Raw genomic sequence first — 17,630 nt, 5'->3', positions numbered from 1 at the left:
TTTTGGAAACGGTGGACGTCGTGTCCTCTGGAACTTTGCGCCTGTTATAGGCGCAAAGTTCAAAAGCCAGCATCTGTGATGGTATAGGGGTGTATTAGTGCCCAAGGCATGGGTAACTTACACATCTGTGAAGGCACCATTAATGCTGAAAGGTACATACAGGTTTTGAAGCAACATATGTTGCCATCCAAGCAACATTATCATGGACGCCCCTGCTTATTTCAGCAAGACAATGCCAAGTCACGTGTTACAACAGTGTGGCTTCATAGTAAAAGAATGTGAGTACTAGACTGGCCTGCCTGTAGTCCACACCTGTCTCCCATTGAAAATGTGTGGCGCATTATGAAGCCTAAAATACCACAACGGAGACCCCCGGACTGTTGAACAACTGAATGGGAAAGAATTCCACCTGAAAAGCTTCAAAAATTGGTCTCCTCAGTTCCCAAATGTTAACTGAATGTTGTTAAAAGGAAAGGCCATGCAACACAGTGGTAAAATGCCCCTGTTCCAACATTTTTGCAATATGTTGCTGCCATAAAATGTTAAGTTAATGATTATTTGCACACAAAAAAATAAAGTTTCTCAGTTCGAACATTAAGTATCTTGTCTTTGCAGTCTATTCTATTGAATATAAGTTGAAAAGGATTTGCAAATCATTGTATTCTGTTTTCTTTATGAATTACACAAGGTGCCAACTTCACTGGTTTTGGGTTTTGTAGTTAGAGCAGAAAAGACTGTTTAAAACATTCTTAATACTTATTTTAAACATTACGACAGCCCTTTAAACAGGAAATAACACAATCGAGTTTCCTTTACACTCTTTTAATCCAATTCTTTAATGCTACCTGCCAATCAGTGCACACGATACTGAACAAAGTGCTCTGATTGGTATGGTCTCCCTTACTGGCCAATAATACTATCCATCCATCCATTTTCTACCGCTTGTCCCATTCTTTTCAGTTTATTTAGCCATTTTTAAATTTGAAAATGCTTAATTTATAGGACCAAAAAATTTAGAATATGCTTTGAAAAAATTCAATAATAACATCCAAAAATCTGCAATTTCTGTGGCAAGGAAGTGATAATTGGTTTATAAAATGTTACTGTATTTACTCGGGATGTCAAAGTTAACGCTTTAAATCAAAGAACTCACAAAACTCAAAAGAGGATATACACTTTTGTACCTATTATGCCCATCTAAACACTAATGTCACTGTACCTTTGAAATACCTTACTTGTTTTTCATTTATTTTTGCCATTTTGCATCTTATGCTGATCCCCAGAAGTACTTCAACTTACGAGCTTACTAAATTTTATTTAGTAGAAATAAAATTAAGCAAAAAAAACCCTGTAAAAATGCAGAAGAAATAAGTAAAAAGTTGATACTCACTAATACTAACACAACGCTTTGTATGTACTTAGAAATATAAACGCAACACTTTTGTTTTTGCACCCATCTAACATGTGCTGAATTCAAACATCTGAAACTTGTTCTTTGCACACAAAAGGCCTATTTCTCCTCAATTTTTTTAATCACAAATCCATCTAAATCTGTCTTAGTGAGCACTTGTCCTTTGCGAGATAAACTGCCCACCTCGCAGGTGTTGCATATAATTTTTTTATTAAAACTATGTGCATCTAACACCTGGGCCTTGAGTGGCAACTTAACTGGTGATCACCTATAAAACTGTAGCCTGGCAAATTTTTTCAATATTCATCCAACATCCATCCATCCATTTTCTACCGCTTGTCCCTCTTGGGGTCGCGGGAGGTGCTGGAGCCTATCTCAGCTGCATTCGGGCGGAAGGCGGGGTACACCCTGGACAAGTCGTCACCTCATCGCAGGGCCAACACAGATAGACAGACAACATTCACACTCACATTCACACACTAGGGCCAATTTAGCCAACATTATTTTCTAAATAAAAAAATGAAAGTACATTTGAATTAAATATTGCATACCCACCAAATATGCAGATTGTTTCAAATCCGTCCTGCTTTCCAAGTCCCTCCACGCTATTTGTAGTACCAGTTTTACTCTGATCAACCAATCATAGGATGGAGAAATGCTAACATTGCACGTGTGGCAGTCGAACTGGCCCAGTGAAGCAAATTTGAAATCTGATTGGTTGAAGAAACAGCCCCGTTGCTATAGAATAGTTTAAGTGACTTGGGCCTGCACTCCTGATTCTGAAGGCCCTGGGCAGATTACATTGACACGGCATCACATAGAACGTGAAATGTGATTGAAGACACATATCTAATGCACGGCACCATGCTGCAAGGATCTAGACACCATTCCTGTAAGCTAAAAATATTATTTATGGTAAGCATACTCACTGTACGTGTATGTCACCCATTAATGCTTTGGATCAGCATATACGAGTGTGTTCCGGTTCCTGCTGGGCCTGTGGATCCGGCAACTTTGCACAGTCATTGAAGAGGAGTGGACTAACATTCCGCAGGCCACAATCAACGACCTGATCATATATGCAAAGGAGATGTGTTGCACTGCGAGAAGCAAATAGTGGTCACAGCATGCAGATCCTGACTGGCTTTACTCAGAATAAAAGTTACTGTGTGGTGGGAAATAAAGGAAAAGGTGATAGAGTACAAGACTTGAAGCTCTGAGCCTGACGGAGTGTGGTTGTACATCACTGTAAACTACAAACACAATATTAAACATATTGTTCATTACTTCTCTTACAGTTAAATAAGAGGGTTTTATTTAGAGAAGTGACCTACTTTGACTTCATAAACATATTGTAAACCATTCAGGTAGTCATTATGTCACATCACTGCCAGATGATTATTACAACATACTTTAATAATCTGTTGTGTGCTGAAAGATAAAACCTAAAAACCCTTGCCTGGATTTGTGTCACTAAAAGTGTGTAACTGCTTAAGTATGAATGTAAACATTCATAAATATCCGGAAATAATGACCTTAGCAGAAGCTGTGGTTACAGATATGAATATATATAACTTGTACAGCTATTTCTGGAGAAATAAGCATGTATGTGTGTGTTAAAAGCTTCTAATCCACATGTCACATCTGGATGGAAAGTCAAGTGGCATAAAAAAGTAGGGGCGAGAGGTTGGGCTTTTACAATGAACCTGAATGAAACCGGACGAGCTGCAGCGACTTCATCCATCAGTGAATTTGGGCGGCGATAAAACCTCGTTGATAGCACACCTCAGCAGCTACGTCTGCCTCAGTGCCCTGAAACAACATGAAACAAACACACATTCAGTAGCTACACCAGCAGCCCAGTTTAATCATATGACTAGAGCACGTGTGTCTGACTCTGTGTGTGTACGTGTATGTGTGTGTGTGTGTACTGTATGTGACTGGATGGAGGAGGATTAACACTAATTTATTCCTTGGGGAATTTGGACAGAATGATCAGATTTAATTACACTAATGCATCAAACACAAACATGAGAATTTTTTTTTCAAACCATTTAATTTGTGTGCACCCATTTTGTAAGGGTAAAATGATGAACCTTCATTTGTGCAGTCATTAGAAATGAGATTCCATCTGTAAAGCAAAGGTGAAGTTGTAACAGGACAAAGACTCCACACACACACATGCAGCAGAGTTCATCTAAATAAAAGCAATAATAGCAAGCGCGCGCGCACACACACACACACACGTGCGCATGTACACAAAGACACACACACGTACACACGTGCGTACACACACACACACACACACAGAAACACACACATACACACACACAGTCACCAATGAAGAGCAGACTTTCTGTAGGTAAAAGCAGGAAGTGACTAGAGGTGAAACACACCCTCTTTCACCATGACTCCACCTCTGTGATCGTACAAAAGTGCCCAGCGTTAGTCTCGTAGTTGTACGCCCAGAATAGTTTCAGCCAGGCCGGTGAGTTTGCAATCCTCCAGTGCTTTGACCAGCCGGCTCAGCTTGGCCGCCCTGCCCTCTGCCTGCATGAAGCACCTGAGCAGCTGATAGGCCTGTTCGTACAGGCCCTCTCTGGCATACTCGTAGGCCAGGTTGTCAATGGCAGTATCCTGTAAAGCCCGACACTCTCTTCCCAGGGTCCTCCCCACATGCTTCCAATGACGGCCAACTCCATTAGCGAAGCTCTGAACATCTTCTGTCATCAGCATTCGATCCTCTGATGGGGAAAAAAACACATTAATGTAAAACTGTACTTTACTGATTACATAAACAAATTAAAACACTTTAAAAAAAAAGATTTGAAATGCTCTTCAGACATGCTGTGTAGTTACAGTGTTCCTATGGGTGTTGCTCAGCATATTTATTCATTAGATTACAGTACTGTGCAAAAATCTAAGGTCACCATTAGGCTTGCCATTTGAGCAAAGCTATATGGACCATAACAATGTTTTCATGATTTTGCATTTATACACTAAAAAACGGATCTGAAATAAACATTGCTGGAAATAACGGGGTTATTAAAAAGAAAATGAATAAGAAATTAGCCCCTTTGTTGAGGCTAATCTAGGAAGTTTTTGCTTCATTTAAAGAGGAACTGCTCCTTTTTGGGAATTTTTCGTATCAATGACAATCCCTATATGAAATAGGAACATGTATGTTTTTCTTTTTTTATGCATTCTAAGTAGCAAAAAAACGCTATCAAAAGTGGCTAAAAATAGAGCTAATGGGGATTCAATCTATTTTGCCTATAAACCCCTCTAAAAACATCCAACAACGTTTTATATACATGCATGTAATGTAGTAACAGGCACATTCATAATAATATTAATGTAATATTTACAGTGTTTGGTCATTAAAAGCATGTAAAGGTCATTTACATTTTTTGGGCGCATTGTTCACTACATTTTTCAACAACTACCACCACTAACCATGGCAGACTTAATGAGAGCTAACGACGACTTTTTTGGGACAAATGTTGATCCAGAACCTTACATTGTTTAGCATGAATATACGGTGGATGAACTACAAGTTTTAGAAGCCGGGTGCTAAGCAGATTCCATTCTAGTGAAAAAACTAAGCATCATGTAGCAGTATTGCTAAGTGCTAAACAAGAAATACAAACTACAAAATTAAACAATTACATACTGTACAATGAAGAATAGAATATAGAATAGAATATATCTTTATTGTCATTGTACATTGTACAACGAAATTGTAAGCAAAACTAATTTAGTGCAAATTCATAACGCATAAAACCATAAGAACATAGATAAATAGATAAAAATACATAAAATACATAAAAATAGCAAGCACACAGCTCACATGCACACAATGTCCGCTCTCACTGGGATTCCGACTGAGCAAATGTTTATATATTTCTGAATTTGATACGTATTCATTAGCTACACTAATGAAACCATTAATCGAAGCAACAGAATATAAATCAAAGCTTTTTCTAATCAAATCAATCGATTTAATCCAGTAATCGCTGCAGTCGTATCTCTGACCATGTCCCGGGGAACTCAACAGTGTCAAAGTAAAAAACATTTGACATTAAATGTTACATTCATAATAAGTTAAGGCCTACCATAGCTGCCGGTGATGATCAAATTTAGTTACAAGAATAAAACTTGATTGTGAAGTGAACACTTTGTGTGGCCCAGCATCACCTGGACCTCCAGCAGCCCCCAGTTGCAATGAGTTTGGGACCTCTGACTTAACCTTAAATGGCAGGAGACTCAAATGTAATGTTTTAGTACATCAAAACAAATGCCTTGAAAGACGTCATTAAAAATTACAATTATAAAAGCTAGTGGCGGCTAAGACTTTTGCACAGTTCTGTATTTATGAACTTGAACGTAGCATGAGCAATACACATTGAATTATGGAACAAGCTGGCAATTGACTGACCAAATGTCATAATATACGAAAACAATTCAAACACTGGTTAGATCCACAGTGAATATGACAATTCAAAAGAACGCTGGCTTTCTCAAATTAATGCAATCCACATGTATTATCTGCTGGCATGCACTAATCTCCCCAGCAACCATCAATTCATAAATGGTTGGATTAAAGAATCATCTGTCAAACTGCACAGAGTTTATATGCTGTCAGCGCATGACAGGCACAACAAATACAGCAGATGTTCACTTACATTATTACGACATGCTCTCTGTTTGTTGTGTCACAAGTACAACTCTCAAACGCTGTGCACGTGTTGGTTTAGACCTGCATTGCTTTGTTACTTATTCTAGCTCACAGAGAATGGGCCCTGACTTACCAAAAACTTTATTCTGAAACTTGAAGCAGTTGCTAGGTACTTCCTGAATAAGAGAGTTCTGCTGGGAAGCAGGCCAGTGAACCTCGCGCTCTAGCTGTTGCTCAAGCTGATCGATCTCTTCGTCACGCAGGCGCTCTGGCTGCAAGAAAAGAATGAAAAAAGACAAAACCTCAATCTCCACAAACTATCCTGCATGTGGCTTAAAACATTTTTAATTCATGTGCAAGAACATTTCTTTGGGTGGGGCATTGTGAGACAATAAAAAACAAAAACACTTACAAGCCACAACATTAAGTATCCCTTGACAATTTATTGTGATACAAAGGGGAAAACGTGCCTAAAGTCTCGTAATCGTCCCATACAACTGTATTAAAATATTCCTAAGAGTATTATCTTGATTTCGTAGCATCTCTCATGGCTTCACTGCTTCCTGTATGTTTGACTTGTTTGTACAATCAGATTTCAGTTTCTATGTGTAGCCATGTCAATGTAATCTGCACAGGGGCTTCATAATCAGGAGTGCAGGCCTAGTCACTTAAACTATAATAGGAACGGGGCTGTTTCTTATAACAATTAGCTCGATTTCCCACAATAATGTCAGAACTTGTCCGTCACAGCATTTGGATTTTAAATAATCGGCATCTCTGATGGATATGATGTATCTTTTTTTTTTTATGTTTAGATTGTTGTACCATGATTAGATAAATAAGAATTTTTAATTGCTCCAGAGGTTTAGAGTTGTCTAACCCTTTATCACTGACTAACTCTTTACAGTACTTTGTTACATATGGCCAAGCGCCAAATTTACAATTTTACTTAAGCATTACGTAAGTCACCTTACTTACGCAGGCCCCGCGATGAGCTGGCGACTTGTCCAGGGTGTACCCCGCCTTCCGCCTGAATGCAGCTGGGATAGGCTTCAGCACACCCCGTAACCCCGAGAGGGACAAGCGATAGAAAATGGATGGGTGGATGAAACTTAGTTACGCAATGTTTTTAGTTACTAGAAGAAATGTAACCCATATAGTTGATTATGTTGTGTAAGATAAAGGGTAAACTAGGTTACTTGCTTTAATTAATAATAATTACTAATGCACTGGAGCATAAAAGATATGCAGTTGGTATTTTTATTGATCTAAAGAAAGCCTTTGATACCATTAATCATTCAATTCTACTAGATAAATTGGGAAGATATGGAATTAGGGGGCTGGCTGGTGACTGGTTAAAAAGTTATTTAACAGGGAGGGTACAGTTTGTTAAAATGGGTACATTTTTATACTCTTGGCATTGCTTGTGGTGTCCCCCAAGGGTCCGTGTTGGGGCCAAAACTGTTTAACGTATAAAATAATATGTTTAATACATCCAAAGTACTGAAATGTATACTATTTGCAGACGACACAAATATATTCTACAGTAGTGATGACTATAATGAGCTCATAAATACAGTAAACACAGAACTAAACATAGTAAAAGAAATGGATGGACACAAATAAATTGTCTTTGAATATAAATAAAACTAAGATAATGATGTTTGGAAATCGCAACATAACGTCTGAACAGAAAAAAAGTATTGATGGTACCCAAATTGAAATCGTAAATGAGAATACATTTTTGGGAGTAATAATTGATCGTAAACTATCATGGAAACCTCATGTCAGACACATTAAAACAATATAAACAAAGCAAAACTATATCTCAATGAAAATGCACTCCGTACTCTATACTGCACTTTGGTACTGCCATACCTTACATACTGTGTTGAAGTATGGGGGAATACTTACCACAACACAATTCATCCTCTGATCATATTACAGAAAAGAGCAGTGCGGATCATTCACAACGTTGGTTATTTAGAACATACTCATAATCTGTTTACGCAATCAAAGTTGCTCAAATTTGATGACCTTGTTAAATATAGTACATTAATAATCTTTTATAAAGCATTTAACAAATTATTGCCGCCTAATCTACAACATTTTTCTATAAGACGAGTGCAGGCTCATAACTTGAGAGGCTTTGGATATTTCTTATTGCCGAGAGCTCAAACCACTCGTAAACGTTTTTGTGTGTCTATATGCGGAGTAAAACTATGGAACAAACTGGACTTACATCACAAGCAATGCCAAACTATTAATCGATTTAAACTATTATACAAACATGGGGTCGGGTTCAAATATAGAGATGAGGGTCTTTAATTTGACCTGCTGCTATACTCTGTCTTAAAGTGTTAACATGTGCTCAATGTTTCCTTACCATTATTGCTATGTTGTCTATTACCATTATTGCTATGTTGTCTATTACCATTGTTGGTATATTCATTATTCCTACATTGTTGATACAAATTATTGTTACAGTGTAATAATTATTGTTACCTGTGGTAATGCCACGATGATACAACATCTGTATCATAACCCTTGAACAAAGTAAGAGTGAAACACATGTGAATAATCACTGAATGGAGAACTGGGGGTGGGATTAAATAAGTTATCTTCTTCCCACTCCCTTTCAGGCAAAACTGGACAATCATGAATCACATACTATACATTACCTTTTGCACTATATTAATTTATATTATTATGTGTTGTCAACTTTGTACTTTTTTATGTTATTGCCTGAAATAAATAAATAAATGAAAAAAATGAATGAATGGTATTTATACCCAATACGCAAATTGCATTTCTAGCTGTAATGTCATGCCTTGTTATATTTCATTTTTTACTTTTAATCACTACATATCTGGTCTACATTGAACAAATGATATTTATATTTTAATAATTGTTAAAATTATAAGCATGTTTATTCTATCATGTCTTATCGTTGCTAGAAATGGAAGTGGAACCACCGAACTAAGTTTTGTCATATATTGTGTGCAAAGACAATATTCAAGCATTGTAAATATTTTTGATGGTTATGATTGTGATGTGATAGTGGTGGTATTAGGAGGTCGATTAGGTCGAATAAATCCCCACAGAAAGCCCAAGCACGGAACGCACGGCCCGCCACTGAACTTAACATGCTTAATATTGTGATTGTAGTTTACAGTGGTGTACAAATGCATCATACTGAGAGCAGTTTCTAATATTTTTGCTCTCATATGTGGCTAAACAAACTATTACCAGTGTAGGTGTACACGATGAAGCGTCCAGAGAGTGCATATGATTTAATATTGACAAAGAAGCATTCAGCTGATGTGTTCATGATGTAATTAGCCCTCTTATGTAAATGCAGGTGAGCTAATTGCCTTCCCATCACATTCGTCACTCGTCATTTAATGCACCACTCTCACATATTATATAAGAATTGTATAATTAATGGTCTGACACTTTATAGGACTCAAAAAGGTTCATTGTGTCTTCTTATTCATATACTTTTTCAAATTTTCTTGTAATCAGACCATATTTTCGGTATATTAGATGGAATTTTTACCTGACATGTTTCGACTGTCATCAGCAGTCCTCTTCGGAAGAGTCACCTGACCACTGGGACGTGTTGCCTATCAGCTGTTCTTATAGGCGTGGCCAACCAGGCAGACCTGTCAAGTCTACCTGGTTGCAAGTAGTACTAACTTTAAGTATTTTGTAACTTTATAAATGTTGTTTATATAGAGATTGAACCAATTTGGTCAATTATTGATCGATCCCTGTGGTACGCCGCAAGATATATTTAGCACGATTGACATGTGTTAACCGAGCTTCACGCATTGCTTCCTGTTAGTGAAGTAGCTTCTTACCCAGTTTAAGACCAACCCATTGTAAGTTTTGTACTTATTCTCTGCCTCTATAGATCTTTGGGTTAATAGATATTCAATATATTGTGTTTTTCTTGTTCTAAGAATTTTTCAGGCTCTTTGTCATCCATGGTTGATAGTTCTTCTTTTGATTTTTCCTAAGTTGTTTCCATTGACAGTGTTTGTCATAAAGCATTATGAAAGTATTGAAAAAATTACCATATGCTTCACCTATATCATTTTTACTGTACACATTGTCCCAAATTTGTTCTCTCAAATCTTTTTTAAAATCATTCATGCTTTTCTCTGAGTATAGTCTTCGGAATGTCTTTTTATTATCCATGTTCCTCTTCCTGTAGTTTTCGTTAAAGATTGTGAAAAATGGTAAATGATCACTGATGTCGATTACTAGCAGACCACTTGGATGGATGGATGGATGGATGGCTGGATGGATGGATGGATGGATGGATGGATGGATGGATGGATGGATGGATGGATGGATGGATGGATGGATGGATGGATGGATGGATGGATGGATGGATGGATGGATAGATAGATAGATAGATAGATAGATAGATAGATAGATAAATTCCCTATTGATTCCTTCAGGAGAGTTCCCTCAGGAGTATCATTACCAAACTCATTAATAAAAATATTATCAATAGGTGTGACACAGTGTATGGTAATTTTGCTTGGCCGTTTGATTTTAGAATATAAACTCATGCTATACATTGTATCTAATAGTCTTTCGTTCTTTTCAGGGTTAAAGAGGTCAATGTTGAAGTTACCACATAAGAAAATTACTTTTTGACTGATTTCAGAGAAGTTTAACTTAATCCAGTGCTTCTCAAATATTTTCTGTTATGCTGCCCCTCGGAAAAATAAAACATTTCACGCCCCCCCACTCTCCATTGTCACTATAAATCTTATAATTTGTCAATAAAATTGTTAAAACTATACCTCCGCCTAACATTGTAAGTTTATTAAGATTAAAGGAAACATTACACAGGTATTTCCTTGTCTCTCACCGTGGTTACAGTGAAGCCCAGTCCTACATGCACATCATCATATTCTGGTACTGCAAAAAATAAAACATTTTCCCCAAGGTCAGACGCGACCCTAGCATCACACTGCGCCGCCCCAGGAGGGCCTACCCCACTATTTGAGGAGGACTGCCTTAATCCAATCCTCAAACATTATAATACTTGACATAGGTGTTCGATATATACAGTTAGTCAATACATTATCTTTCATGAATATTTCAATGGTTGTTCATTGTAAAATATTATCAAGAGCAAATTACATGTTTTTTTTTTACCAGTTCCGGTTCTTCATCATGTACAATGACTCTGTTTTTGCTAGTCGTGTTGATGTAATTTAGTTCATGTCCGCCACATCAAAATCGATTCCTTTTTTGTCATCGATCCATGTCTCTGAGATAGCAATCACTTTAACTGAATAGTTTGTTGAATTGTTCCAAAAATGCTCCATATTGTTGTACGTAATATGCATACAAGCTTCTGCTGTTGAAATGGGTATTTGTTACATTCTCCAATTCCAGACTTTTATGGTCTATGTTGCAAAAGGTTTTCAATTCCATATTGGATTGGGTGTTGCTATCATGAATGTATGTGGAATTATGTTACCTCTGACAGTAAAGTTCCTTTTGTCCTTTGATAAGACTCCAACTCCTCCAATTTGTCAGATTATTTTTCAAGTGTATGGTGATAACCGTATCTGTCCAAGTCCTCTATTCTTTTCACCACCAACATTTTTTATTCCTCTGGTGAGCCATTTAACTTTATGAATATTTTACAGTGTGTTAGTGTGTTTAATTTGTCTTTGTTTCCTTAAGTATCTTTCTTTTTTGGATAAGTAAAAAAAATGGTAAAATGGGTCATACTTGTATAGCGCTTTTCTACCTTCAAGGTACTCAAAGCGCTTTGACACTATTTCCACATTCACCCATTCACACACTGATGGCGGGAGCTGCCATGCAAGGCCCTAACCACGACCCATCAGGAGCAAGGGTGAAGTGTCTTGCTCAAGGACACAACGGACGTGACGAGGTTGGTAGAAGGTGGGGATTGAACCAGGAACCCTCAGGTTGCTGGCACAGCCACTCTTCCAACTGCGCCACGCCGTCAGCATTCTTGTTGGTTACATGGTCATTTATGTAGACATATTGTCCCTTTCAGTTTCCATCTTTGTTTCAAGAGTGCGATTTTGCTTTTTCTGTTCACAAACCTCATAATGATAATTGGTCTTTCATTTCTTGTTTTTGGCAGCAGGTAACAAGCCTTAATGCTTTTGCAGATCCAATTATATTCCCTTACTTTGTAGGTATCTTTTGTTTTGTTTATTGACATTCTCCCCGTTGTCCACGGCCACAGCGCGCGCATACGAGTGTGGCTTAATCTCCAGTCCAGTGATGACAATGCGGGAATATTGTTCTAGCGTGTCCACTCGTTGCTCCAGATCCGAGATGCGCACATCTTTGTCCTCGTTCTGGAGCCACAGAAATTACACTTTCGCTTGTAAATCTGGGAACTGCTTCTGCTGCGATCGGACAGCGGTCACCTCCTTGGGCAAGGAGTCGAGTGACTTTCTGATCTTTTCAACCTCTTCAGCTGGTGGGTTTCTCTTAGTGGGCATGCCCATAATGACACCAAACCAGTCATGTGACAAGCAGTTTGCCCTTCTAAGATACTAAATACACATAGTTAGGGCTTCCAAACTTTGTTAAACTATATCAGTCCTTCTCAATCAAATATTTGCTTCTTCTAGGGGGGGGGGGGGGGCGTAACGGAAAATATTTGAGAAGCACTGGACTATATTAAAAAAACAGAAAAATTCCTACCTGTGACAGGTGGATGTGCTGTAGGCAAAGTTCCAGCTTATCCAAACATCGATCCAAGACCTGTGTACCGGCCTTGAGCTGGGTCTCCACAGTGAACTCTTGTGCCAGCGCTAGAAGTCGACAGGCATGCTGGGAGATGGACTGCCGCATTGCTCCTGAGCTGTAGCACTCCAGGAAGTGCTGACACGCTGATAAATCCATAAACTTCACCTCCACTCCAAGGAAGGGATCAGCATCATGAACCTTTATTATCTCATAACCAGCCAGACCACCAGCAGAATCTGACCATGTAAAATCCACATAATCATGCATTTGTTTCCTATGCATACATTTATTTCTGAGTGTTAGTGCTTACCTATGAGCATCAGTTTGATGACTTTAAAGAAGATGAACTTTCCCTGTTGGTCTTTGTAGAGCGTGAGCAGGTTTACATCGGGACAGAGAGACTGCAGAAACAGAACAGCACATCCTGTCCATGGTCCTCCATCCAAAACATTGTCTGCCATCCTCTGAATGGAATTTGCAAAATCACAAAGTCATAAAACACTAACATGATAGTGCTGCTGTAAGCCTAAATATAATAACATGCAGAACATGAACTGGTTTAAAATATGGTGGTTTGTCTTAAGTGGCAGCAATGAACAGTTTAGCAAATAGGAATGTGAATACATATTAAAATACTTGGAAATGTACTATTTCAAATTGAAACACAACAAAACATATATGCTTCAGTCGCTTTTTGAAAATGTTGCATTATTATAATGCTATATAACTTTTGATTCAGAATTAGTAACAAGGCTTATATTAAGAGTTACAGCTAGTTACAGCACATCTTGTCCATGGTCCTCCATCCAAAACATTGTCTGCCATCCTCTGAATGGAATTTGCAAAATCACAAAGTCATAAAACACTAACATAATAGTGCTGCTGTAAGCCTAAATATAATAACATGCAGAACATGAACTGGTTTAAAATATGGTGGTTTGTCTTAAGTGGCAGCAATGAACAGTTTAGCAAATAGGAATGAAAATTAAAATGTATGACTTTTTAAAACGCCGCTGTACGGAATGGTACACAGACGTAGGGAGAAGTACAGAGCGCCAATAAACCTTAAAGGCACTGCCTTTGCGTGCCGGTCCAATCACATAATATCTACGGCTTTTCACACACACAAGTTATACATTGCATTACTTGGTCAACAGTCATACAGGTCACACTGAGGGTGGCCGTATAAACAACTTTAACACTGTTACAAATATGCGCCACACTGTGAACCCACACCAAACAAGAATGACAAACACATTTCGGGAGAACATCCGAACCGTAACACAACATAAACACAACAAAACAAATACCCAGAACCCCTTGCAGCACTAACTCTTCCGGGACGCTACAATATACACCCCTTTATTTGTATAGCCCTTAATTACGAGTGCCTCAAAGGGCTTCACAAACTCACAATGACATCCTCTAACTAAAACCAAATCCAGACAAGGAATAACTAAAAAAACAGTTGTAGAGAGTAGTGTATGCTTGATTTAAGTTACTGTATGCTATTGACTTTATTTTGATCAAACAAGTGTACAGTATGTAATAGACAAGAATAAGGAATTAGTTTAAATATTGGGTTGAAATTGTTAAACTGTCATTAGCACTCACTATAAACCATTCTAAAAAATGACAATTAATACATGTGATCGGTATCGGTATTAGTATCAGCTGATCTCACTCATGGATGATCGTATCGGCAGCATAAAATTCTGATTGGAACATCCCTAGTTATATCACTTTGTAAAATACATTTAGCCCCTGAAATTGGAGGCGCATGAGATGACTTTAATTATTATATGGTACAGTAAATGCCATATTGTTGTGAATCCTCCTAAAAAAAATCTAAAGCTTTTGTGTTAATTGTTCAACGACATACCCACTGGTTTTCATCCATATCATTTCATATGTTTTAACTTCAAAATGGTGCAAAATCCACCACTACCCTATGTGCACATGCACGGAACTGATGGTGCCTACTAACCGAGGCCTCATTCCACATTTCTTATCTTTGTCCCAGCCTCCTCTTGCAACCTCCATTACATAAAAACATGCTTAATCCGAAGCCTCACTCTCCCTTACGACGCATCACTGATCTCCTGTACTCTGAATGAACTACAGAATCCCACTCACTCTCCATGTGGTCTCCATGCTAGGGATGCACAAGTTGCTGCATAGAAAGAGCATCGTTTGAGCTGGATTATACGCAGTTCGTCATAGTTCAGCAATACACACTGCTGTACTCTTAGGTCGACAGGAATCTCAACAATTTAGCCAGTATTTAATTATATGCTATCCTATCTACCGGTACTCTGAAAGTATACTGTGAGATTAGTTCAGCAGCTGTATGAGGATTAAGTGATCAACAGGAGCTTAGAATATATCATTTAGCTTTTGCTGCCAAAAAGACAACCTCTAGTGTTCCCTGGACAGTGAGCTTGGATCGTGTCTGCATTAGAGAATGTTCAAGAATACACAGTTACACTTCAATAAATTAGCCATATTGTTGTGATGTTGATGCTTTGTTTTTCTACTGCTAAATGATAACATGACAGCCCCACATGGGCTGCAAGGGAACATTATTTTCAGTGTTTATTTCCAAAAATTCAGTCTCTTAAAGGGGCCCTATTCTGCTCATTTTAAATTATATTGGATCCCAGTGGGGCACTATAGGGAGTTTATTTTAATAAAGTGTATATTCCACAGCCTCCATGCTAACGTGTGTGCAGTTAGTCAGGAGTCGAGGGTTGTCTCCAAAAGATGTATGAAGACACACCCCACTCAAGCGGTTACGTGCTAATCGTTATCAGTAACAGCAAAGAATAATTTGATATTGGATCTCATGCGATTTATATTGTAAAACGCGGTGTCGAACAATCCTTTGCTGCCGTACTTTTTCTCATGCAGAACAAGAGTACAACATTTTAAACATAATTCAATGCATGAATCGAAACATTTTCTAATGTAAAATAGAGCCCATTTCAATAAGGGAGAACATTGTCAGAAATTGTCAATTTACATGAAAATAAGAAACCACTCCATTGTTTTTGTAGTGCCACACTGATGGTAGCAGTTTTGTAGCAATTTATAAAACCTCACAGAGCAATATTTAGACTTAGACTTAGACTTCCTTTTTATTGTCATTCAAATTTGAACTTTACTGCACAGGTAAGAACGAAATTTAGTTACATAAGCTCATGGTAGTGCAGGATAAAAAAGTAATAAGGTGCATATATAAATAAATAAATATATATAAATAATATAAATATATATATATATAAAATAAATATATATAAATAAATAGATTACTGTTCAGATAAATATATTGCACTTTTTCACATGCGTCCACGTTTATGGATGTATGTTATATTGTCTTTTTTATTCCAGCGAGTTAATCCATTTTGGGGGGAGTTGAGGGGATAATTTAATTATAATGCGTTTAAGAGTCTTACGGCTTGAGGGAAGAAGCTGTTACAGAACCTGGAGGTTCTGCTTCGGAGGCTGCGGAACCTCTCTCTAGAGTCCAGCAGTGAAAACAGTCCTTGGTGGGGGTGGGAGGAGTCTTTGCAGATTTTCTGAGCCCTGGTCAGGCAGCTGCTTTTTGCGATCTCCTAGATAGGAGGTAGAGGAGTCCTGAGGATCTTTTCTGCCGTCCTCACCACTCTCTCCAGTTCAGACAGAGATGCTGTTGGTCAGCAGGCTCTCTATAGTGCCTCTGTAGAATGTGGTGAGAATGGGGGGAGGGAGCTGTGCTCTTTTCAAAAGTGCATGCGCTGCTGAGCTCTTTTTACAAGAGCTCCGGTGTGTAGGTTGCAATGATTATTTCATTAACATAGGAATATATTGTCAAATACATGCTCATGGGGATATTATTTACCCAACGAGATCGTTTAGAGCAGTAATTCTCAAACGGGCTCTATCTAGTGGTACGCCAAAGTCTGTAATAACGTACTGTATAGTGGTCAAAATATGAAATATACTTGTTAAATAAAAACTCTGCCTTGCTTTTAATGAATACTTAGGACTACAACGCTACCGTATTTTAATGTTTGAGAACCACTGTTTTAGATAGTTTCTGAATAGTACCATGGTATGATTAAACCATTTGTATGCGTTTGAACTTACTGAAACGTTCATAGCAATGTTGCCTATGTACAATAAACAAAGGTTGGCTGGGAACTTTTAAAGTCACAAAATTGTAAATTAAAAATAAATTGTGTGCAACCTAGTCTTCAGGAGCCGGCAAAACTACAGTACAGCATTCGTGTGTACTGTTGTTGACAGAAGGACAGCTACCGTAAAAGCTCGAATTCGATGAAACAGGAACATTTTTACCTCCCTATTTGTACAACTAACAATTTTCTAAACCGAGTTACGGATAGTTTTTCACTTTAGAAAGTAAATTTAAAGAAATAGTTTGCTTAAGTGGACGGGGACTTACCTCAAAACTTTTTTTATTGTTCGGTGACGCTTCCTTCTCATAAAAGGTTACGCCCACCGATACTGTTGTTACATTCTCGCCTCCTATTGGTTGAGAAGAAAAAGACGATTCTGATTGGTGAGTTGTTGCTCAAGGAGCGGCATAAACCGGAAAGAAGTGTTGTTTTTACAGTCAGGCCGAGAGGGACAAACGGTAGAATGGATGGATAGATGAGAAAGCTTGAAAGTAGGGCAGCGTCATTCATTCTGCGTACAACTCTTCATAATTTACAGCGACCTAACGTATAAATGTTTGATGAGAGGGAAGAGTTGTCTACATTTCTTATGTTTAAT

At 38.0% G+C, this 17,630-nt stretch overlaps 1 protein-coding gene across 3 annotated transcripts; it reads right to left on the bottom strand.

Annotated features, from left to right (window-relative positions):
• Positions 1 to 2,409: 2,409 nt before the first annotated feature.
• Positions 2,410 to 17,366, bottom strand: tradd (tnfrsf1a-associated via death domain). 3 transcript variants are annotated; one of them, XM_061964132.1, is made up of 6 exons: positions 17,299 to 17,366; positions 13,165 to 13,318; positions 12,810 to 13,090; positions 6,223 to 6,361; positions 3,808 to 4,155; positions 2,410 to 3,223 (listed from the first exon to the last, which is right to left on the bottom strand). In XM_061964132.1, the coding sequence occupies exons 2-5, from the start codon at positions 13,313 to 13,315 to the stop codon at positions 3,857 to 3,859; spliced, it is 870 nt and encodes a 289-aa protein (XP_061820116.1). In that variant the 5' UTR covers positions 13,316 to 13,318; positions 17,299 to 17,366; the 3' UTR covers positions 2,410 to 3,223; positions 3,808 to 3,856. The 3 variants fall into 3 exon arrangements, with proteins under 3 accessions (XP_061820116.1, XP_061820115.1, XP_061820117.1); XM_061964133.1 differs by lacking the exon at positions 2,410 to 3,223 and adding an exon at positions 3,524 to 3,542; XM_061964131.2 differs by lacking the exon at positions 2,410 to 3,223 and having other exon boundaries at positions 3,449 to 4,155.
• Positions 17,367 to 17,630: the final 264 nt, after the last annotated feature.

Source organism: Nerophis lumbriciformis, linkage group LG06 (assembly GCF_033978685.3).
Source record: "Nerophis lumbriciformis linkage group LG06, RoL_Nlum_v2.1, whole genome shotgun sequence".
In the NCBI taxonomy this organism is placed as follows: Eukaryota; Metazoa; Chordata; class Actinopteri; order Syngnathiformes; family Syngnathidae; genus Nerophis; species Nerophis lumbriciformis.
Note: the sequence above shows the minus strand (reverse complement) of the source record. Positions and strands in the feature narration are given on the sequence as shown.